Here is a 24,113-nt window from a genome sequence, read left to right as displayed (position 1 = left end):
GCTTTATCCATTGTGCCAGCTAGCTGCTCCCTTACCATATTGTTTTTCAACACCATTCCTTCTATTTTAAGAAAAACAATATTGAAGTGATAGTATCTCTCTAGCCTCACTTTTCTTTCTCACCTCAGTGGGCTTTTTTCCAGTGCTTTGTTCATAGTCACTTTTTTTTCTAGTTTATTTGCTTCTTTGTGTCTTTTTCTTTGGCAGCTAAAGTTTTCTTTGTCTTCCCAATTTCCTCTACAAACAGAGGTTATTACCTCTGCAACTTTATGTTCCTAGAGAGTTGCCTAGAACCCTTAGAGGTTAAGCGACCTGCCCAGGATCATACAGTCAGTATTCATTTGAGAGGGGGTTTGAACTCAGCTCTTCCCAACTCACGGGCCAGCTTGTTTTCTACTATGTCACATTGCTTCACGTTCATATCCGTGTTTTTTTTGTGGTAGCAAGAAATAGAAACAAAGTAGGTTCCCGTTAATTGGGGAATGGCTGAACAATTAGTCTAGTTGAATATTATTGGGCCACAAGGAAGCCTTTTTTACAATTTTCAATTTAAGCATATAAATAAAAAAATTTTCTGTATGTATCATCCTTGTGTGTATTTACACATTTGAAGATTATATTCCTCTACTACTATATTAATTACGCACATTGCAAAAGCTATACAAGGGGTAATTATATGGTACAGTGGCTAGAGCACCAGCCCTGCAGTCAGGAGGACCTGAGTTTAGTCTGGTTTCAGACATGTTGTACTAGCTGTGTGATCCTGGGAAGGTCACTTAACCCTGATTGCCTCCAAAACAACAAAAACAATCACTTACGCAAAAAATAGACATTTCAAAGGAAGAAACAAAGATGAAATACTATTTGATTGTAGAGTCAATAAAGCCGCCACTAGAACTTGAGTAAGGAAGTGACATAGTCAGGTATGTGCTTTAGCAAATTCATTTTGGTGGCCGAGGGGAGGACAGATTGGAGATGAGAGACCCCGGAGTCAGAGAGACCATTTTAAGGAGCCTCTTCAAATAGTTGAGGTAGTGGGTGATCAGGATTGTGGCCCCTATGAGTAGAGAGGTGTGTGTGTGTGTGTGTGTGTGTGTGTGTGTGTGTGTGTGTGTGTGTGTGTGTGTGTGTGAGAAATGTAGACTTGGAAGTGATAAGAACTGCTGATTGACTTTGCAGGGTGAGGCCTCAAACCTGGATGACAGGAAGGAAAGAGGGAAATTTGGAAGAGGAATAGATTTGTGGGGAAAGATGGTGTCATAAGAGCTACAGTGCATCGTGCAAACACCATCCACGTCTGCTACTCCTGTGCTGCTCATTCAAGCCAAAATGAAAAGGAGACAGCGGAGCTTTTATTCACTGCTCTTTGCCCTGGCTGGGTGGGGAAGCCGATTTTCCCAGTGCCACTTGTTAAGTTGGTTGAAGGTCCCTGGATAATAGTTTATAACGGCGAGCGTTTAAGATTTGTTAAGTTCTTCCCATAGACTATAACTGTCTCGATGAGGTCATTGGGACTCATACAGTGGAGAATGGGGTCAGAGTGAGGGATTGTTGGCACAAGGATGGATGGAGTGGGTTTAGAGATAAGTTCTGTGATTGGCTGTCACAGGGAGGCTAGGTTGCTATCTCTCTTCCTACCTTCCCATTTGGCAAAGGGGTGGCTGGTGAAGAGGGAGAAAGTCCTTGGTTACAAGAAAATTATTTTATACTTCCATGAAACAGGTGTGCCATAATAAGGAAAATTCCATTGGGAGATATTTACATTTAATATTTTAACATGAATATGCATTGAGTGAAGCAGAATTCTGGTAATGTCATACCTGGGTTTTTGTTCTCTTTTTTCAAGAACTGAAACAGCATCCTCTCTTCAGGGATGTGGACTGGGAGAATCTACCGAATCAAACAATGCCTTTCATACCTCAACCAGATGATGAAACAGACACTTCCTATTTTGAAGCCAGGAACAATGCTCAGCACTTGACTGTATCGGGATTTAGTTTATAGTACTATGAAGAAAATAACTAATTTTACTATTTGATCAACCTTTTGTTAAGAATGGGCTTACATTTTCTGTGTAATATATTAAGTCAGTAGTTTAAGGAAAATTGCATGTTAATTTGGATCAGTCTGCTTTTGTTTTATAGTGACTACAGATAGGCAAATTTGTAGAATCACTAGATTTATCTTCATCTAAGAGATTACTGTATGTTTTGAAATTTGCATTTTTTCAATATTTCAGGTTATAAAAATCAATAGTTTATCTTACTCTGAAAAATTATTGTACATATCTTCAAATTTTCTTTTTCTCCTTTATTTTTATTGCACTTTACAAAAGCTAAAATATTAGCAAAACTGAAATATCACTTTAGAGAGAGTGAACCTGATTTCCCTCCCTCCCCCTTATCTGCTGCTCTTATCAATGCATCCAGTTTCTAGAATTGTTTGCAATGAAAAACATTATTGATGTGCTTAAATGTTATTTAGGTTGTATATGGTTAGTTACAAAATCTGAGGCTGTGTCTAAGATATACTGTCAAAATTTATGTCCCAACGCAGCAGAAAACTCCATTTCATACTGTAATTCTTTTGAGGAATTGGAAATGAACAGAAGATGTATATATTAACAACCTAGGTCAATTGCAACTAGGTATTATGCTTAGTAATGTTGCCGAAAATCTTTGAACTTCCTGTGTTTGTAGTATTTTTATAAGTGTATTCAATTTTTAAGTGTTTTGATATTTTGTTTATCTAAAATGAACAGGGGGGCAGCTAGGTGGTGCAGTGGATAGAGCACTAGCCCTGGATTCAGGAGGACCTGAGTTCAAATCTGGCCTCAGACACTTAACACTTACTAGCTGTGTGACCCTGGGCAAGTCACTTAACCCCAGTTGCCTCACCCCCCCAAAAAAAATTATTATAAAATGAGCAGGAAAAAATATTAATAAGCAACATTGATAGCCTACCTCTAAAATGACCAATAAAATTAATTGTAACACATTTTAATAGTTCATGTATCAGTCTGAGAAAGTACCAGTCTTTTAAAAATCAGTGTTAATCAAAAATTTTAATGTGGATTTTTAAAATCTCATCTTTGTTCAGAAACCTTGTGCACTTTGTTAAAAGATAAAAGTAAACGTCAAATTTGAAAAGACTGAATGTAGATTCTTTGCTAAAGAGAAAACAATTAAATGCTGTGTTCTTAAAAATTTGTTGTAATTTTTACATTTAAGTATTGTTAGAGATTCAATTGTTTGAAGCACTAGGTGTGTTAGTGAAGATATAGTAGACCATTACTGTACTTTTGAGGAATGTAAGGGTGCTGACTTTTTATCTTCATATCCCCAGCACCCAGGACAGCAACTTGCACATAGGGAATGCTTTTGTTGAATTTCACTCCCTTCTCCAGCCTGGAAAGCTCCTCAGTTTTATCTCCTGTTCCTTCCTCCTCATATCTTTTTTTTTTTTTTTTTAGTGAGGCAATTGGGGTTAAGTGACTTGCCCAGGGTCACGCAGCTAGTAGTAAGTGTTAAGTGTCTGAGGCCGGATTTGAACTCAGGTCCTCCTGACTCCAGGGCCGGTGCTCTATCCACTGCGCCACCTAGCTGCCCCCATATCTTTTTTTAAAAATTGTCTCCAGGGGGCAGCTAGGTGGCGCAGTAGATAGAGCACTGGCCCTGGATTCAGGAGGACCTGAGTTCGAATTTGGCCTCAAGACATTTAACATTTACTAGCTGTGTGACCCTGGGCAAGTCACTTAACCCTTACCTAAAGCTGATCCTCCTCACTGTGCCTCCTTTGCCTTCTCTTCCTACACATTTTAGTTCTTTCCCAATTCTAGAGAAACCTTCCCTTGACACACTGCTCTTCTCTTCACATCCTCTGTGGTCCCTCACATCTATCCGATTTTGGCCATATTTCATCTAGTCTCTATGTATGCCTGGAGTGTATTCCTCAGTCACCACTGCCTTTTCTAAATACCCCCAAGGTAGGGCCTTGCCCGCTTTCCTCCCTCTCCAAATCACTTTGTCTATCTTTTGTATGGAATTATGTATACATGTTCTATTTCCCCAGTAAAATGTATGTCCCTTTAAGGACAGACTGCTTCTTTGTCTTTCTCCCTACAAGGGATCCTCTGAATTCTAATTCAGATTATAAGAACATAAGCAAAGTGATTTCTCATTACTGTTTTTATTTTGTACTCAGCTTTACAGCAAAGAAACAAAAGAAGAAATATTTCATTAAAAAAAATACCATTGTCAATTTAAAATCAGGTTTCATTAAACAAAGCATGAACATTAAATCCTAAAATTACATCTTTGTTTTTTATATACAAGAGCTGTGTGCAAAGTGCTTTTCAAACTACAAAATAAGATTTTGGGACAGGATAGAAACCCCAAGAGATGTCAGCCAACCCCTGAACTACCTGCAGCTGATCACAGCGGCTTACATTCGTAAAGTCTGATTAAACTAGCCAAAAAGGTCATTTGGGTCCTCCCATCATCCTAAGAGAAGCCCCTCGTTGGCTTACCCTTTTTAAAAATAGTTTTATAGCTGCTTCATCTGTATTGGTTTGATCTTTTTTCATTTGCAATTCAGTGACCTGCTTTTATTTTTTCTCAAAAAGGTTTTTTTGCTTGCTTGTTTGTTCCTTAAGCAGATGTTCGTAATCAGTCCCTTTTACACAGATGGGATAAAAGAAAAAGCAAGGGATATGTAAGGGAAAGGATGGACTGGAGAATGCCAACTTTAAAAATATATAGATTTTCCCTCTAGAAAAAGGCCATCCTTGTGAATTAGAGTTAGATTAGTTTCTCTGATAAAAACATATGGTACTCAGTGTAGTGCTCTGCTGTGATGGGTACCATTCTTCAGGGTACAAATAGGCAAGACCGTGACTTTTATCCATGAGTCTTGAAGCACATGCTAGTAAAGAATGAGCCAAGGACTTTGCAGAGGTTGACTCCTGTCACAAGGATTATTTCGTACTTAGAAGTAATCATTCCCAAAGGAGGGCTTCCCAGGGCATCAATTCAAATCCTATCCTCAAAATCCAAAAGTTACCATGCCTTTGAAAGTTTCTGTCACTTGAGGTATCTTCACAATATCCCTGTGGTTAGGTACATTGCAGATATCCCCAGGTGGATAAACTGAGGCACTAAGAGGTTAAGTGATTTATTCATGGCAACATGAATTACTGAAAATCATTTTTTGAGCAACTGTTAAGTCATGAGTTTTCTGTACTTTGTAAAAAAAAAAGAAAAGAAAAAACAGTATAAATAAGTTTTCATTTTATATTTCAAAGCACCCCGTGCAGAAACTAGTTCTTCCCCTAAAGAAAGTGATTACCAAGGAATAGGTATAAGTGGTTGAATCAAACTATTATTTGTACATTGCAGCATCAGTCTATACTCTTAAACATCACACCCAACTCATCACTTCTATCATGCAGGACATGCACCTCCCCTGAATAGTTTCTGGAAACAAAATGATTGGAGATCCTTTCCACTTTGGCCAGGTGGGAGTTCTGGAACCCACCTACGTAGTGAAGGAAGATGCCAAAATAAAGTCAGGATTTTAAATGCCCCCAATTGTTAGGATAACGAAGCAGTGCAGTCCACAAAGTGAACTCTGAAACAGCTTCCCTTGGCAGTGTGTCCTCTGCCAGGGTAATTTGCCAGTGACTACGATATGAAGTCAATTTATTTTCATTTGACATCTAGGTTTTTGCCCCTGAGTCAAATCCTTTCACACATTCAGGGCTTCCCTCCCACCCCCCACCATTAGCTCATAACCAAAAACCAAATCAAAATTTCCTCAAAAATCTGGTCTCATCATTGCTGTGTGCTGAAAAAGCAGTTCGTGTTTCTACATTGGAGATAATCAGGTAAATATGTTACCAAACAATAATTAATAATTTACTGTCCTTCAAGTCAAAGGGTGGGATAATTCTAGGTATGCTATTTGTGATCTAGTTGAGAATGATCATTCAAGTATCAGTACTGTTATTTAGTCTCGAAGATATCGTCTTTGTAGTGCTAAAAGAACAAAAACCCAATACCCCCTCCCCTGCCCCACGGAGGCTGCTGAAGCAGCAAAAGCAATTCCTGGGGGCACACCATGCTTCCTTTCTTTCCGATGTCTTTGAGGCCCAGCCGTCTTGGACAAAGCAGCATCTCCCCCACTCAGTTCAGTTTCCTTAAGAAAAAAAAAGGGCAGACATCGGTTAGCCTAAATTCTATCTGAATAGTGCACATTTCAATACAAAAGAATGACACTGCTCAGGCATCGTCATAGCATGATTTAAAAGTAAAATGGTGGCATTGCAAATGATTATTACAAAACTGTCTCACACCTAAGATTTGTAAAGCACTTTAAAGTATCTTATTTGATCCTCATAACCACCTTGGGAGATAGGTGTTATTATCACACCTATCTTACAGATGAGGAAACTGAGGCAGACAGGTCAAGTAACTTGCCCAAGGCTCATACAGCCAGTGTCTGAAGTCTGCCAGCACTCCCCTCTGCCACCTCAGGACCGCTTTTTAACAATACAATTATAATTTTTTAAACTTTTTTTTTTTTCAGTATCCCTGGATGCTGGATAGATGAATTGCTTAGCAAAGCAATTATCCCAATGTGGTACAACCCACAGAGGCCCCTGCCCAGACATCTCAGGTATCATCATCCCTGGAATTTTATCAGAGAATAAGTGGTCATTCCCTGGAGAGGTAACAGCTCATCACATTAGTGTGAATTAATTTGTCAGATCATTTTTCTTTTGTTGTTTTTTGTTTGTTTTTAGTGAGGCAATTGGGGTTAAGTGACTTGCCCAGGGTCACTGTCTGAGGCTGGATTTGAACTCAGGTACTCCTGACTCCAGGGCTGGTGCTCTATCCACTGTGCCACCTAGCTGCCCCCTCATTTTTCTTTTGATTGAGGGGATCTTTTAAGAAAATTTGAGAGTTCTGTTACTGAAAAGTAGGGAAAGGGCTTATGTGTTGCATGCAGAAAATACTGTGACGCCTAGATGGAATGGCCCACATCAGTAGATTTCTGCTTAGCTGATCCACAAGCCCTTCTTCTGCAAGCTCCTTCATACAGGAAAATACTTGTCTGAAGCACTCTAAATAGCTACAGTGGAAGTGGAGGACTTGTTCCCTGCCCCCAAGAAGCTTATACTTAACCGACAGAGGATAAACACTGTATATATGTCTGCGTATGGAGTGGTTTGTGCACTGTCTGCATATACATATGAATACATAAATATGTGTATATCTCTATACATAACATATACATATACATGTGCATATGTATACATATAAAGTGTATATATCATAGAGAGCTGACAGGCAAGACAGTGAAGCATGCAGTTGGTCTTTTCCCACCTCCCGGATACATTTTCTCCCTACATCCCTTAAAATTTTTTTTTTGCAAAAAAAATTTTGTGGTCTTTTCCAACTTGATCTTTTAGCAGAGACACATTGCGATGCCAACACTAATCTACCAGCTCTTGTGTTAAAACCCTCTCCCACATCTGTGACCTTTCTCCCCTACTTCTTTGCTGCTCGCTCTTTGCTTCATTTTCATTCTCTACATCTTCCCCCTCTCTGACTCAAGATGATACACAAAGAAAAAAGAAAGTGCAGGGGCAGGGACAAAAGGGAAGATAGAGAAATATGAAGGAGAAAGAGTAAAACACGGTACTGTCCCCACACCTTCCTTTATATAATATGATGTGTAACTCCCATGGCATCTGACCTGATTGTGGTGTGCAGGTACCCCAGTATTCCTCAAAGTTGTCTGGAGATAGCACAATTACACCAAGAGAGAGTCTCAGCATCAAGGCTTTGGCTACAAGGTGACCCCAGTGAAACCATCCACCAGGAGACTGTGGTTGCAGAACTGTATTAGTGAAGGGAGTATCCACTCCAATGAAACACAAAGGTAATGCCCATCCCACTGGGGGCTGTTTCACTAGTTTAAAATGACTCCTCTGGAGTCAATGACGTGTTCTTGCCCTTCTCTGCTCCCATTTTTGCCCTCCTTGAAAACCCCTTCTTAGTTGTCTGCCCCATCATCCATTTCTTTGCCACTGAGTTTTCTGTCACTTATTCTAAGATAACAACTATTTAACCTCATCAAGAACCCGTGGTTGACTGTAATGGGACACAGTTGAAGGGTCTCCTTTTTCTGTGTAACATACATGGGCATTTTAGGAATCGTTTTCTGAAGCATTCAGGAGAAACCTGAGAAGACAGTATGGACTGATGCAAAAGGAAGTAAGCAAAACCAGGAAAACTACATAAAGTGACTACAGCAATGTAAACGGAAAGAACAGGGGAAAGGAAACTGGATATTTTAAAACAGAATTGTAGTGACCACACTTGGCCTTGGAAAAGAACTGAAAAAATATACCTCTTCACACTGCAGAGGTGAAAGATGGTGGATGTGGTGTTCTGCATCCTGTTAGATGTGGCTGATGTGTTTGTATGTTCTGCTTATCGATTGTTTTGCTTTTTTTTTTTTTTTTTTTTTTTGTGGGGCAATGGGGGTTAAGTGACTTGCCCACGGTCACACAGCTAGCAAGTGTCAAGTGTCTGAGGCCGGATTTGAACTCAGGTACTCCTGAATCCAGGGCCGGTGCTTTATCCACTGCACCACCTAGCCGCCCCCTTGTTTTGCTTTTTTAATCTTTGCTACAAGGGGAGAGGTAAGGCTCTATCTGGAAATTCTTGTGATGTAAAAACAAAAGGCATCAATAAAAAATTAAAATAAATAGCCTCCTTTGGGAAGTTATCATCTTCTCTAACCCAAGAATTTCAACCCAGAAATGGCTTTCTTTTTGGACAGGCATATCCAAGGAGTATGCCCAAATCAGACAAGAGGTCTGAACAACAGTTCATCCAGAGCTAGGCAGGCATGAGTACATGTACACATATGTATGCACTGCCCCCAGTATATAAGTTTCTCCTCCATGGAAGCAGTATGATACAGTAGAAGGTGCCAGCTTTCGGCGTAGAATCAGATCTGAGTGGGAACACCAGCTCTTTCACTTACTGCCAGTGTGACCTTAAGTAATTCACCTAACCTCCTCCTGATCTGTAAAAGGTGAGTGTTGGCTCAGATGAGCCTTCTCTACAGTCTCTTCCTTAGCTCTAACTCTATGATCTTATCATCTCATGTCAGTACAGTTTTCTATCCTCAAGTAGAAGGCAGGAAAAATAAGAACCAGTTTGAGGTCACACTCTGAAATCCAGCCTCTATAAGTGTGGTCCTTTCTCCTATTTCCTCCTTTCCCACTGTTAGCAGGAAATAATTTCTCCTTCATCCCCCATCTTTCTCCTGGGCTTTACACCAATGTCCTTCCTTGCATGCATTCTGTTCCTACTGCTGCTATGGTGAATCCTCAGGGCCAGTTCCCCTTTTTTCCACTTCCCATGTAATCCCCACCCCTTCCAGGACAGGCTCCTAAACAGTGCCTAAGTCCCTCCATAGCTGGGACTTTTACTAAGAATGTGCCTGGTACCATGGACTCCAAGGTTACAGTGTTCTCCTTACCCTCCATGTAGCTCACAGCTGAACCCCAACACTACCCAGAGGCCCAGAGAGGGCTCCAGAAAGGTGAAGAGCTTTATAGGAGTCTAAAACCTCAAGACCCGCACCCAAGGACTTTCTAAACATTCAACAACAAAAAAGAATTAAAAATAACTTTTGGTGACAAATATATTCAATATTCACCTTTCAACTTAAAGTGCTATTTTAAGGAAACAATGGATCAAGAGTGTTCTTTCTTCCATCAGAGTGGAAGTACTGTTAGTAATTTATATACTAAGAAGTTTCAGTAAAATAACAACAACCACCACCACCTGACATGTATATGGTGATTTAAGGCCCGTAATGGAAATGCCTGGGGAGGTGCCATGGCTCTGGAGTCCAAGATCCTGGGTTCAAAACCCCCCTCTCAAGTTTACAATTTACATGACGTAATACAAGTCACTCAACTGTGACTAGAAGGCCTCTGAGGACCTTCTCTATCCCAGGGCCTCTTAAACCTTTTCCACCTGAGACATTTTTACACGACCCCAGGTATACAGGTGTATAAAATAGGTACCCATAACCTTTTCCTGTTGCCAAACTTTTCAAGACCCCCACATTAAATTATATGACCTCCAGTTTAAGAAGCTTTGCCCCTGTGATCCTATGCTCTTCATCATCTCCTTTGACTGGCCCTCACCTTGCAAAGTAGGTACCTCCAAGTAATATCTCCATTTTACGGATCAGTAAACTGGGGCTCAGAGGGGCTGATTCCCTTGCCCATGCCTGACACAATAAGCCTTAGAGGTGGGATTCAAACCCAGGTCTTCTGATGTTCTTTCCTCTGATATGCCACCATCCTGCTGTCTGTCTTGGTGACAGGAGCAGGGTGCAGTCTGTTCCTTATATTTTTTATGATGAATGACTGGCCTTTCCACTTTTAGAAATGAAGCAAGCTGTTAACAGAAGTGCCCTTGTAGTCTTTTTTGTTCTACTCCCAAATCTCTTGCCCAACCCTTGGCCCTGTACAAAAGAAATGGGAGGAGGACTGTGGAAAAGAGAACGTATTGCAACACAACTCAAAGTGCTTTTGTGCCCTCCAGTTCACGCACTCCCAGTTCTTCAGGCAAGCGTTCTCCTGTGTTTAACTGAGTCTTTCCATGCTTTCCCCCTACCCCTACTCTATCCCCACCATCAGTGAAAGCCAAGTAGTAACCATCGGTTTAATGTACCGAGCCAGCTGCCAAGAAGGGCAGCGAGGGAGGAAGCAGCAGGATCAGATCAGAGGTCTGCCTGGACAGCTGAACGATGTGGCTGGATTATCAAGTTACAACTAATGGACACTTCAAGTGCTTTAAAAAAAAAAAAAGGGGAAATCCTTGGAAAGCAAACATGTGCCTGTGGGTGCTTTTTGCATTGGATCTTCTGGAAATGTTGCTTAACAGGCCCTCTCTGGCATTTAGAACTCCCTTATAGCAATGTGTAAGTAAACCTGAATCAAACTTGCACAATACTGTGATTTAACTGCTACACAGTCAAAGCAAGCTAGACTCAGGTCATTCCCCCAATCGATATCACAAATCTTTCCCCCTGAAGCAAGTGAAGAGATTCCCCATCTTCTGCCCCTGGCTTCCTGAATTTTTCCTCAAGCCCTCAAATGATTAAAACACACCGGAGAAAGCAAGCATTTGTTTACTTTTTGTTCAAAGGAATGAGTGCCGGCAGTCTGAGAGGCACCTTTAGCATCATAGTGAGACTCAAAAAGCCCAGCTTCAAATATGACCTGCTGGCTTTGTGACCTCCAACAGAGGTTGCCTCAGTTGTAACAAAGGAATAATAACACTGAAGAAGCAGTATGACCTACATACACAGTGGAGAGCAGGCTGGTCTTGGAGCCAGACCTGGGTTCAAGTTCTGCCTCTGACACATCCTGTGTGACCCTGGGCCAGTCATTTGACTTCTCAATGCTCTACGCAACCCTCAAAGACAACAGGTTCCAGAGATGTTGAGCTGCATTTGCCAAGAGAGCCAACTCAACTAAGACATTCCCTATACCAATGGAATCACAGGCCCAGTACCTATCCCTAATACTTGACTACCTGCTGGCTGTGGAGAAGTTTCTTGTAAACTATAAAGCTTAAATAAATCTGAGATACTGTTACAATATGCACATATTTAAATATTGGAAATTTTGGTAACAAAAAGAGCTCAGCATTTTGGGAAAAGTACATACACACACATATAAGGCTTCAAATATTTGGCTTCATGTCATCCCTAATCTAAAGAAATCTAGATCAGTTGTTTTTCAGTCGCTTTCAGTCATGTCTGACCCTTTGTGACCCCATTTGGATTTTTCTTGCACAGATACTGGAGTGGTTTGCCATTTCCTTCTCCAGCTCATCTGACAGATGAGGAAACTGAGGCAAATAGGGTGAAGTGACTTGTCCACTGTCACATAGCTACTAAGTGTCTGAGGCCACTTTGAATTCAGGAAGATGAGTCTTCCTGACTCCGGGCTGGGAGATCTGTCCACTGTGCCTGCTAGCAGTCAGTTTTAGGATCACCTTGGAGTCAATTCAATTCTGCCCTTAGGCAGGCTTCAGAAATCTCTTAAGAGTCCTGAAGTGGAATTGGAGGCCTGAATTAGAGAACTTCCTCAGTCTCATAATGTCCAAGTTTTTCACCTCTCCTTTGGAGACCCTCTGAACTGAAGATGATCCAACACTGAGGTGTAAGCGTAGACTTACACTAGAGACAAGCTAGTCTACAGTTTGAGGGCAAAAGGACATTCTCTGCACATCAAGCTCTTCCCTGTTTTCTCATGAACATCCCCAAAGTAATATGATTTTCCACAATAAGCACTGCCCCAAAGTTCTGGGTATGAGGTAGTGTTTGTCCTTTCTAGTTCCCAAACCCCAGCTGTGCAAAGTGGAGAAAAGCTCCCAAAGAATAGATGAAGAAATGAAGAAATCTCATTTTCAATCAAATTTAGTTCTTATATTCAATAAAAATTTTACAATGTGGCAATTCACTAAGTATCTGTGAAATAAACATTCCCTCAACGTCACGGAAAGGTAGACAAAGGTTACTCTAGCCATTCTTGCAGGAACTAAACATTTTTAATAACAAAATTATCAACAATTAGTATTACCTTCTCCTTCTTTGATAATATAAGTGTACCAGCCACTGAGCAATAAAAGGCCATACAATAGCGAAGGTTAATGCAGTAGGAGACATCTCAAATGGCCACCACGATGGTCTCTGTGAAAAGTAAAACAAACTCGTCACCAATCAGCAAATGTTATGGTCAGATAGAAGGCTACGTTTTACTTCAAGTGCTCAGAATTTTAAAAGATGATCATGAAGTTTATATAAGTATTTCATACTTGGATCAATGGGATAGAATTCTTTCCAAATGTGTTGAAATGGGAAATGACACCTTTTAAATTCATTGTGACAATTCAAAATACTCATAAGGAAAGTCTTACCAATGAGGGAGGCCGGTTATCAGTCTGCAATGCTGGTGACTTTGCCTACAAACAGAAGCAAAAGCAAATAATTAACACGGTAAATTGAGTATTGTGGCAACTTTTTTTCAGTTCATATTCAAAAAGCTGTCAAACCCTGTTGAAAAAAAATACTGTGTGTGAATTCTCCCAAGTCCCATCCCCTTCATTCAATCACCCAGGCCTTGCTTGCGGGTCAGGACTAAATCTAGAGAGCTCTTCCTCGTGTTGTTTCTTATACCTTGAGGATAAGAGTTGTGGGACAAGCCTATGTAATGATTGGAATGACGCCACCTGCTGGAGACTTACTGTAGAAGAGTTCCGCCCATGAAGTGAAGGTCTTTGAGGGCAAGACCAGGAGTCTTTTCTTTGGTGTCAGGAAGTGACTCGAGCTAGTGGGAGGAGGAAGGAAGAGACTAACACTCGGTCTTGCTCTCTTTCCTGAGGACTCCGGCGGAGAAAGGAGCTAGAAATGTGCTCTCCCTTTAATAGATAGGAATCTAGGCCTTTCTCTCTCTCTTTATCAAATTCTCCTTAATAAATGCTTAAAAGCCTAGCTCTTGCTAAAGCTTATAATTTATTGGCGACCACTCATTGGATATTTTAGACAGACTAGCTAGAATTTTAGCCCTGAACACCTAGAACTGAGCAGGTTCAAGGTCTCTGGATCAGACTGGCAAGTCTCTAGCCAGCCCTCATGAAATCCACTCTGGGCCCAACAAGGAACCCCTCATCCTAAAACCCACCAGGTGCGAGATGACATTTCAGTATTCATTTACAAAAGGCTGCGTCCTGCTACTTTATAGCCACTTCATATCTGTGTTGCTTTAATAAGTGGCCAATTAGCAAGGAATTGGAAGGTGAGGGGATGCCCATCCATTGGGGAATGGCTGGACAAGTTGTGGTATATGAATACAGTGGAATACTATTGTGCTGTAAGAAACAATGAGCAGGAGGAGTTCAGAGAAACCTGGAGGGTCTTGCATGGGCTGATGATGAGTGAGATGAGCAGAACCAGAAGAACATTGTACACAGTATCATCAACATTAAGTGTTGATCTACTGTGATGGACTATATTCTTCTCACCAATGCAATGGCACAGAAGAGTTCCAGGCAACTCATGATAGAAAAAGATCTCCAAATCCAAGAAAAAAAAAAAAAGAACTCTGGAGTATAGATGCTGAATGAACCATACTATTTCTTTTGTTTTTGGTGCTGTTGTTTTTTCTATTTTGAGGTTTTTCATCATTGCTCTGATTCTTCTCTTATAACATGACTAATGCAGAAATAGGATTAATATTATTATGTGTATATACATATATATATAACCTATATCAGATTACCTGCTGTCTAGGGAAGGGGTAAGGGAGGGGAGGGAGGGAGAAAAATCTGAAATTGGAAAGCTTGTATAAACAAAAGTTGAGAACTATTTTTACATGTAACGGGAAAAAAATAAAATACTTTATTAATTAAAAAAAAATAAGTGGCCAATTAGGCCAGGGCACTAAATGCTGTATCAGACACTGAGTAGCCCTCTTCTATCTCTAGCTCAGCCCCTGACACGAGGAACTTTCAATGGGAAGGAAACTTCTCAGTCATCTAGTCCAAATCCCTTGCCGTTTTATGGATGGGGAAACTGAGGCCCAGACAAGTGAAATTACTCACCAGTGCCAAACAGCTAGTAAGTGGAAGAAGTGAGACTGAAATCATGATTTCCTTTCTTCAAGACTAGTACCCATCCTGGCACAGTTACATCAGTTTCTCTAGTCTAACTTTACTTATCTTAAGAAGAATGCCATGAGGATTAACAAAAGAGATGCTATGGGGCAACTAGGTGGCACAGTGGATAAAGCACTGGCCCTGGATTCAGGAGGATCTGAGTTCAAATTCGGCTTCAGACACTTGATGCTAGCTGTGTGACCCTAGGCAAGTCACTTAGCCCTCATTGCCCCACCCCACCCCCAAAAAAGATGCTCAAATTTTAGCAATCCATGTGGATACAACCAAATAAATGAAAACACATTGATTAAAAGGGCCTGTTCTGCTCCAGGAGCTATTGCCTGGGATTACAGATACAGAAGTGAAATAGTCCTGTGTTTGAAGAGCAGACATCAAAAGAATAGGACACAATACACAGTGGTGAACAGTGGCTGGTGAAAGGATTTCTGAAGAAATAAAATTTGTTTATGGTTTATTGCTTCAGAATAACAATGAACATAAAATATTAAGCTAGATTCTATATTTTATGAGTGTATTTTGGACCAGGCATAACTCGGGCAAAGCCAGTGATTTGGATTAGAATGCAATGAGGTGGGGGGGGGGGGGGAGAGAAGCTAGGTGGTGCAGTGGATAAAGCACCAGCCCTGGATTCAGGAGGACCTGAGTTTAAATCCGGACTCAGACACTTGACACTTACTAGCTGTGTGACCCTGAGCAAGTCACTTAACCCTCATTGCCCCCCCCTCCCAAAAAGAATTCAGTGAGGTGAAAAGGAAAATTACAAATGCTGGAAGAGATGTGGGAAAACTGGGATACTAATGTACTGTTAATGGAGTTGCAAACTGGTCCATCTATTCTGGAGGGCAATTTGGAACTACACCCAAAAGGCTATAAAGCTGTGCATACCCTTTGGTCCAGCAATACCACTACTAGGTCTATATCCTAAAAAGATAAAAAAAAAAGAGGGGGGGGGACCAAATGTACAAAAACATTTATAGCAGCTCTTTTTGTGGTGGAAAGGAATTGGAAATTGGGAGGATGTCCATTAATTGGGGAATGACTAAACAAGCTATGGAATATGATTGTGATGGAATACTACTGTGCTATAAGAAATGACAAGCAAGATGGTTTCAGAAAAATCTGGGAAGACATTGATGAACTGATGCTAAGTGAAGTGAGTAGAACCAAGAAAACACCATATACAGTAACAGCAATATTGTAATGATGATCATATGTGAATGACTAAGCTGTTTTGTGAGCCAAGACAATTCTGAAGGACTTATGATGAAAAATGCTATCCACCTCCAGAAAGAGAACTGATGAATTCTTACTGAGGAGTAAAGGATACTTTTTTTCACTTTATTTTTCCTGTTTTTTTTCTTTTCTTTCCAACATGGCTAATATGGAAATATGTTTTGCATGACCTCACATGTATAATTGATACCATATTGCTTCCATTCTCAGTAGGTGGAAAAGGGACAGGAGGGAGAGATTTCAGAACTCAATTTTTTTTTAAAAGAATGCTAAAAAGAAATACTTTTCTAAAAAAAAAAGAATATAATGAGACACTTGTAGACTATAAAATGTAATAAAATGACTTTGCTCATAATCAGTGAGTAAAAGGTTATGGTACTTAAGGTTATAAGACAGTAACTCAGATTAAAGGGTTACTCCCTTCACCTGAAAATGCACCATGGCAACTGGCTGCTCAGTGAGAAAAGGCAGGTTCTCCCTAGGGCAGTGGGAATTCCATTAAAACTTTCAATCCCCAGCTGTTCATGGTATAGGTGAGGTCTTATTTTTCAAGCAACAAGGAAGCCAAAACAAATATGATCCCAAGAACAACTTTCCCACCCCCTTAAAGGAAAGCCAGCTCAGACTAGGTAAAACAGGTACCACGCCCTTCACGAAGCTGGTCAGGCCACAGTGATGTTAGTCTTTCTGATATGGCTTTGGTGCACTAAATAATAGCCTAACCCTGGGAGAATCTGGCTCAACAAGTGATAATCATTGTAATGTTGCAGGTGTTATAAAAATACCGTGTAGGCACGGCACCTTTCAACCAAGAGGCCCACATTCTCATGATCTTACAAACCACATTCCTCTGAAATTGAAGAGGAGAGGATTTAGAAACCAAGGGACTCGGGACCAATAAGTCAATGCAGGGAAACAACCACTGACCAGTGCACAAACTGTGTCTATGCTACTGTAGGTCCTGGGGGAGATACAATGTTTAGAAAGGATGCATTCTACTTCCTGTCCAGACAGCGGCCTGAGCGAAGGTGGGACACTCAGCTCCAACATACCTATTCCAGAAAAGCCTTAAAGTTCAACACCACAAAGAGCAACTACAGTAAGTGACTTCTTCCATCCCGTATCTACACAAAAGGTCAGCTATCCTCCTTTCTCCTGACCTGGATCCAGCCAAGCCAGCATCATGATAGCAAGAGCAGAGGGCTCTTTTAAGAAAGCCTAAGTGTGGGGATCTTAGAAGCCACGGGGATCAGTGGCAGACAGCAAGGTGCTGAGCAGAAGAGTGTGGTGTCACAGTGGACAGACAACACAGGCCTGGGGACTCTGAGGGCCTTAGCACCTGTCCTGAGACACTAGAGAGAATCCTGAAGATTCAGCACTCCGAATCCCAAAGACCCAGGGGGTGGAGGTCAGTACAAGAAACCAGGACAAGACAAGTAAGGCTGACCACTCCATCTAAGAGCACAGTGAGCAAGAGCAAAGCCTGGCCCTGACATAAAGCCCCAATTCAGAAACTAAAGCTGGAGATGAAGAGATCTAAGAAAACACTGACCAGCATCAAAAATCTAACTCCAGACCAACTGCAAGTAGAGACTCAAAAGGAAAAATGGATTTTCCACAAGGTTTCAAAGGAGAATAAACAGCCTAGAAGAGAAAGTTACCCAACAAACTGAACTTCTGAATAAACCAAATACAAATCAGTGACTCCATGAGACTACAAGAAAATATGAATCAAAATCAAAAGACTGAAAAAACAGAAAAAAATGTATGATACGTAATAATAAAAATAACTGATCTGGAAAACAAGTCAAGTAGTGATCATTTGAAAATCACTAGACTCCTTGAAAACCATGATTTAAGAAAAACAAAAACAAAAAAACCTGAACGCTATTTCAAGAAATATTAAGGCCCATGTCTCTTAGAACCAGAGGACAAAGTAAAAGTGGAAAGACTCCACCTATTGCCTCTTGTAAGAAAACCCAAAGGATAAAATCCCAGGAATATACTGATCAAAACCCAGAGCTCCCATGTTCAAGAAAATATATTTCAGGCATCCAGAAAGAATTGGGTCAAGTACCAAGTACATGCAGTAAGGGTCATACAAAACCTGGAAGTTTCTACTAAATTTAAGTATCTACTACATGATGGGCACAAGGTGAAGAGATCTACGCTTCTGAACACAATCACTGTATGGACTAGTTCTGCTTTTATAAATGATATTTTACAGCAATCCTCATCTTTACAGTCACAAAACTCACTGAAAGGTTAGAGAATACAAAATCCCACCGTGTTTACTGTTGGTTGACTATTAAAAGAATTTTGTTTAGTACAACAAAATGCATCTTGAAAGGCTCTACACATGTGAAAATCAGACGTAATTGCTGGAAAGATGTAATAGCAAAGATATCTTTGTTTACTGACCCTTCGATTAGTCATGTCATGTGAAGCAAAAAACAGGAACGTGTCTGCACACCGAAAGTATTTGCCGATATCATGGAGGATATCTAACGCCAAGTCCGATAAAGTCCTTCAGACAATTCCCTTTATGGATGGTGATGTGCTGACTGCATCAAGGCCTAGGACCGTGCAAAGATTCCTAAATAAGATCCATCATCACTCCAAAGAGTTTAGCCTCAAGGCATTCAGGATCCTTATTGTCCAGACCATACTACATGGTTGGATGGCCAGCCTATGAAGTTGATCCACCAGTACATACACCTTAGAAAAACACTGCAGATGGAACACAGATTGGCCCAGAAGACCCATCCTTTCAATATCACTGTTCTTCCAGTTATGCTGTTTGGTTATGAGCCATGGAATCCCAGTTTCCAGAGAATTAAAGGGGTAAGTCAACCAAAGGGAGGTAGATGGTGGGCTGCAATGCATTACCAACAAAGAAGTGGCACAAAGGACATCATCAGAGACTTGTGAGCAGAAAAAAAGGTAATAATCAAATAAACAAGAAGGAGGTATAACTGGCAGAGAGCCTGTAAGTGCTACTGCAGGGAGCTTATTAGCACAGGATGCCAGTTATGGACAGGCTGCAATCTGATCCATGTGAGGGTGTGTCCACACTGATGAGAACAAAGTATTAAAGTCTGTACTTAATATGTACACCTGAGAATGTAAGCAGGGATAGTTGTCTTCTTTGATGAACCCCTGAAAACCTCCTTCCAAGAGCTCCATGCTCAGAGGCCCCAAGAAAAGCCAGAATAGCAAGGAGGTGCAGCTCTGCCACCTGCCCAAAGTGACAAGGACAGTAAGGGGACAGCAGGAGCTCAAGCAGCAACTTACAATGTCGTCTCTAGGCCCAAATACACATTTCAGCCTGAGACAAAACTGAACAAGTTTCTCTTTAATGTCGCCTTCACTTCTGCTTCCAATCTCTTTCTCTATCTTTTCCCTTTCATTCTCCATTTTAGGGAACCAGGCACTCAATCCTTTCATAGTACATGGACATGGAAATGGGTTTTACATGCCTACACACGTATAACCTAAGTCAAATTGCTTGCCTTCTCAATGGGGGAAAGGGAAAGGAGGGAGAGAACGTGGAACTCAAAATGTGAAAAAAGAACATTAAACTGTTTTTACATGTAGGTGGGGGAAAATAAAACAGTAAATTAAAAAACAACAACAACAAAAACAAAGTACATGTACACAACACAAAAAGGTCAGGGAATCAGAGGGAAAGAAGAGGAACATTCATCCACCTGAGAGGCAGCCAGCGTCTCCAGCGTGTGCAGTCTCTGAAGAACGTTCTTCATGTCTTCTTGCAATCTCATTAGCGCCACCGCAATCTGCTCATTGAGGCTGCCTCCAGATCCTCTGTCAGAGCCCCAGCGTTCTCCATCACCTCCACTTCCCATGTGTCCGCTGTGAAGCCCATCACCCAAATGCTGCATGCGGTGGCCTATGTGGAGGGAACCAAAAGAGGTAGACATTGAGAAGATTAATACTGTGAAAGGTGAGACAATCTCGAGCGATTAATTCTCCCCTAGTAGGTTTCTTTACACACAAATCTTAAGACCTGTTTATGGGAAACAGGAAATTGGAGCCTAGCACAGGCCACAGAGCTATAAGAATTCTGCGTCAGCAGGCCATTCCTAAAGTCTCTTCTTATGGGCACTATCTCCCAGAGTAGGATTAAGCAAAAAAAAAAAAAAAAGAGGTGAGTGAAATAAATGGAAGGCCCTGCAAGGACAGCTGGCAGAGGTTTTTATTGCTTGGCGGAGGAGTGTGGGGTTTATGTGAGAGGCAACGAAAAAGCAAAACTAGGTTCTTGAGCACTGAGTTACATGTTAAAAATAGCCAAGAAGATTATCCTAATTCCTGTGGGCAGGATGAATTAGAGCAGGGAGTGCATGCGTCCTGACAGACCAGCTAGTGAAGGGACCGGGTGGGCAAGAAGAGCTTAGGAGATTTTGGCTCTGGCCAGGGAAGGTAGGCCACAGTTGTTCCATGCCTTCCTCTTTAGTTCTCTTTTCCCTTAAGTAAGTTTAACTGAAAATTATTTTTACATCACAGTCATTTCTTCTCCTCTAAGAATTAAAAGAAGAAAATAAGAAAAAAAATTGTTAAGCAGAAATTTTGGATTTGTGTCTATATCTGATCAGCCCAGTAGAATATGCTTCCTGAGGGGGCAGCTGGGTGGCGCAGTGGATAAAGCACCAGCCCCGGATTCAGGAGGACCTGAGTTCAAATATGGCCTTAGACACTTGACACTTACTAGCTATGTGACCCTGGGCAAGTCACTTAACCCCCACTGCCCCACCAAAAACAAAAGAAGAGGAATATGCTTCCTGAGGGTATCATTTTATTTCCTTTTTGTCCTTTTAGCCCCAGTGTTCCACAGAGGAGGTGCCTAACACAATTCAGCTGGATCAAACTGAAGATATTTTAGTCACTGAACAGTCATTCAGGGCTGGAGTTGTTCAAGACCCAATGAAACGAAATTCTCTTCCTGTTGGATGGTACAAATATTGGGTGCCCCAAACTTCTGCATGGTGTACAGAGGGTGATAGATCTCACATTCAGGAGATATGGGTCCAGTCGCCATCTCTGATTTTTACTAGCTATATGACCAAGCACATCATCTGCCAAGAGTCTCAGTTTCTTCATTTGTAAAATTAGTATGATAATATAGCTGTAGCATCTATTCTCCTAGTTTGTTGAAGTTCAAATAAGCAAACGTATGTAAATTGCTTCACAAACTTTAAATTGCTATATAAATGTTCCTTATTTTGCTAAGGTGTGAACTGATCCAATTGCTCTCCATTCTGGAGAGCAATTTGGAATTATGCCCAAAGGGCGATAAAGCTGTCCATACCCTTTGACCCAGCAATACCACTTTGGGGTCTTTTTCCCAAAGAAATCATGGAAAGGGGAAAGGGACCCACATGTACAAAAATATTTATGGCTGCTCTTTATGTGGTGGCAAGGAATTGGAAGTTGAGGGGATGCCCATCAACTGGGGAATGGCTGGACAAGTTGTGGTATATGAATACAATGGAATACTATTGTGCTGTAAGAAACGATGAGCAGGAGGAGTTCAGAGAAACCTGGAGGGTCTTGCATGGGCTGATGATGAGTGAGATGAGCAGAACCAGAAGAACATTGTACACAGTATCATCAACATTGAGTGTTGACCTACTGTGATGGACTATATTCTTCTTATCAATGCAATGGTACAGAAGAGTTCAGGGAACTCATGATAGAAGAGGATCTCCAAATCCAAGGAAAAAAAAAAAGAACTCTGGAGTATAGATGCTGAATGAACCATACTATTTCTTTTGTTTTTGGTGCTGTTGTTTTTTCTATTTTGAGGTTTTTCATCATTGCTCTGATTTTTCTCTTATAACATGACTAATGCAGAAATAGGATTAATGTTATTGTGTGTGTGTGTGTGTGTGTGTGTGTGTGTGTGTGTGTGTGTGTGTGTATAACCTATATCAGATTACCTGCTGTCTATGTGGGGGGGGGTGGGAGGGGAGGGAGGGAGAAAAATCTGAAATTGGAAAGCTTGTATAAACAAAAGTTGAGAACTATCTTTACATGTAATGGAAAAATAAATAAATAAATAAAACAAAATTTATTTTGCTAAGGAATACTGTTTAGAAATTATGATTATATTTTTTTATAACTGATTTGTGTAAGAACAACTAAAATGCTTTAATTGTAGTCCAGGATGAAAACCTGGACTGCTTTCCTGGTTTGGGGAATGAAAAAGGAAAGGGTGGACCTGAGACACATGACCAATGAACAATTTTCTGAATTTACAAGGGAGTAGCTTTAAGGAATGGCTGACAGAAGAATTGGAAATCACTTTGGTTTCCACCCAGAGGGACTAGGAAGATGGTAACAGTGATGTGATAGTGATGGGAAAGTTTGGAAGGGAGAGATTTGTGGAAACTAGAGGAGAAATTCCATTTTTGGCATGTATTGAAAAATCTCTGCTGGCTTGCCACATGACTAGTAGCATACAATGGTTGTGTGAGGACACAAGCCTGGCTACTTCAAAAACTCCACAAAAAGTATGGAGGTAGACCCATCTCTCCTTCCATTTCAAGAAACTTCTTGTGCTCTGTACTGTCGAAAGGAGAGAATCAGGATAACAGGATTTGGCCATGTCAATTCTCTGTTAAAAAAAAACATCTTTAATGGGAAAGCGGGTAACCCATCAACTGGGGAATTAATGCAATTTAATTTCAATGCACCAAAAGAAATAACAAATATTCATAATTCAGGGAACCACGGTTAAACTGATATGTACTGACACAAAGATAAATAAGCAGAGCCAGCGAAATTATGACATCAATGTAAATGAAAAGAACAGAAAAATGAAAATGAGCCCTGTATGATTATACTGCTAACCTCAGCCCTAGAAGAGAGATGAGGAAATACATCTCCCATCTCTCACTGGGAAGGTGGGGAGTTGAGGGTAGAATATTACATATGCTGTTAGAAAAACCTATGTTCATACTATTTTCACTTTTGTTTTTATGTTATTGTTCTTGATTATTTTTTCTTGTGTTTTTTTTCCTTTTGTTCTGATTAATGTGGAAATGTTTAACATGATTTTAATGTATAACCTATATCAAACTGCTTGTGTCAAGATAATGGAATGTGGTAGATGAGGGGATTTAGCAGATACTCAGGGGCCCACCTGGAGAATGATTTAAACTGACTGAACTGGGTGAGAGTGACTGACTGCTGACTGGCTTACTTCCAGTTAACTAGAATGTAAGCACATGGGGCTGGTACATAAGAGGGTACTTGAGAGGGTATTGTTCTCAGAAGCTAAAAACTTTGAACTTCACATCGAGTCCACCTTCAGGTCCAGTGAACCAATGAATTTTAATGACACTAGCCAATCAGCTTGAAGAACCTCCCATTTTTGGGAAGAGGACATGAAGGAGGAAGTGAACACTGGTGGAGCTTTCCTATAGTCACTCTCCAGCAGGTGGCATCACTCCAATCGTTACAGTCCCCCACTTTGTTTCTTTGAGGAACACGCAGTGTTTCCTTGATGAAACAAGGCTTCAGGAGTGGGGAGACAAAGGATGGTGGGAGAAAAATTTGGAACTCAAAAAATATCTTTACATCTAATTGAGAAAAATCAAAATAATTACATTTTTTAATAAAGGCTATGTTTTGGCTGGTTTTGCTTAACTTTTTTTTTCTCAGCTACAAGTCTGAGGCTCAACAGGTGAGAGAGCAGGGGAGGAGGACATCTGGAAATGACTATGATGCAAAAACAAAAGGCATCAATCAAACTTTTAAAATGTTTCATTTTGTACATAACTAAACTGCAGCTGGTGACTTGGCATAGCCCTTCCTCACTTAAATCCAATTCATTGCAAGTCATGACATCTGTCAAGGTCCTCTTCAAGGACGAAGAAAAACAACAAAGTTCTGACTCCTCTTGCTAGTGTTGACAACCCTCCACACTCTAGCACTCCCTACTTTTCTAACCTCCATTCACTTGATACCCCAGACCAGACCAGGCTACTCTTTACCCTGAGAACATGACCTAGGCCCTGCTGCTGTGTCTGTGCCTTCCCTCACATGACAAAATGTCCTCCCTTCCAAACTCGCCATCTC

The 24,113-nt window shown here is 40.8% G+C and overlaps 2 protein-coding genes across 4 annotated transcripts in view; one reads left to right on the top strand and one right to left on the bottom strand.

Annotated features, from left to right (window-relative positions):
* The window catches only part of MASTL (microtubule associated serine/threonine kinase like), a 32,091-nt gene extending 28,626 nt beyond the window's left edge, over positions 1–3,465 (top strand). Inside the window, exon 12 of the mRNA XM_043967445.1 lies at positions 1,847–3,465. Within this exon, the coding sequence (XP_043823380.1) occupies positions 1,847–2,004 (158 nt within the window). The 3' untranslated portion in view covers positions 2,005–3,465. The remainder of the gene's footprint in view (positions 1–1,846) is intronic.
* A 707-nt stretch (positions 3,466–4,172) lies between these two features.
* The window catches only part of ACBD5 (acyl-CoA binding domain containing 5), a 58,584-nt gene continuing 38,643 nt past the window's right edge, over positions 4,173–24,113 (bottom strand). For all 3 annotated transcript variants that reach the window (XM_043966658.1, XM_043966659.1, XM_043966660.1), the window contains 4 exons: positions 19,724–19,923; positions 13,023–13,067; positions 12,686–12,795; positions 4,173–6,195 (listed from right to left, as the gene is read on the bottom strand). In XM_043966658.1, coding sequence (XP_043822593.1) covers positions 6,183–6,195; positions 12,686–12,795; positions 13,023–13,067; positions 19,724–19,923 — 368 coding nt within the window. In that variant the 3' untranslated portion in view covers positions 4,173–6,182. The remainder of the gene's footprint in view (positions 6,196–12,685; positions 12,796–13,022; positions 13,068–19,723; positions 19,924–24,113) is intronic.

Source organism: Dromiciops gliroides, chromosome 5 (genome assembly GCF_019393635.1).
Source record: "Dromiciops gliroides isolate mDroGli1 chromosome 5, mDroGli1.pri, whole genome shotgun sequence".
NCBI classification, from domain to species: Eukaryota; Metazoa; Chordata; class Mammalia; order Microbiotheria; family Microbiotheriidae; genus Dromiciops; species Dromiciops gliroides.
The sequence above is the reverse complement of the archived record's forward strand: the minus strand, read 5'-3'. Positions and strand labels throughout refer to the sequence as shown.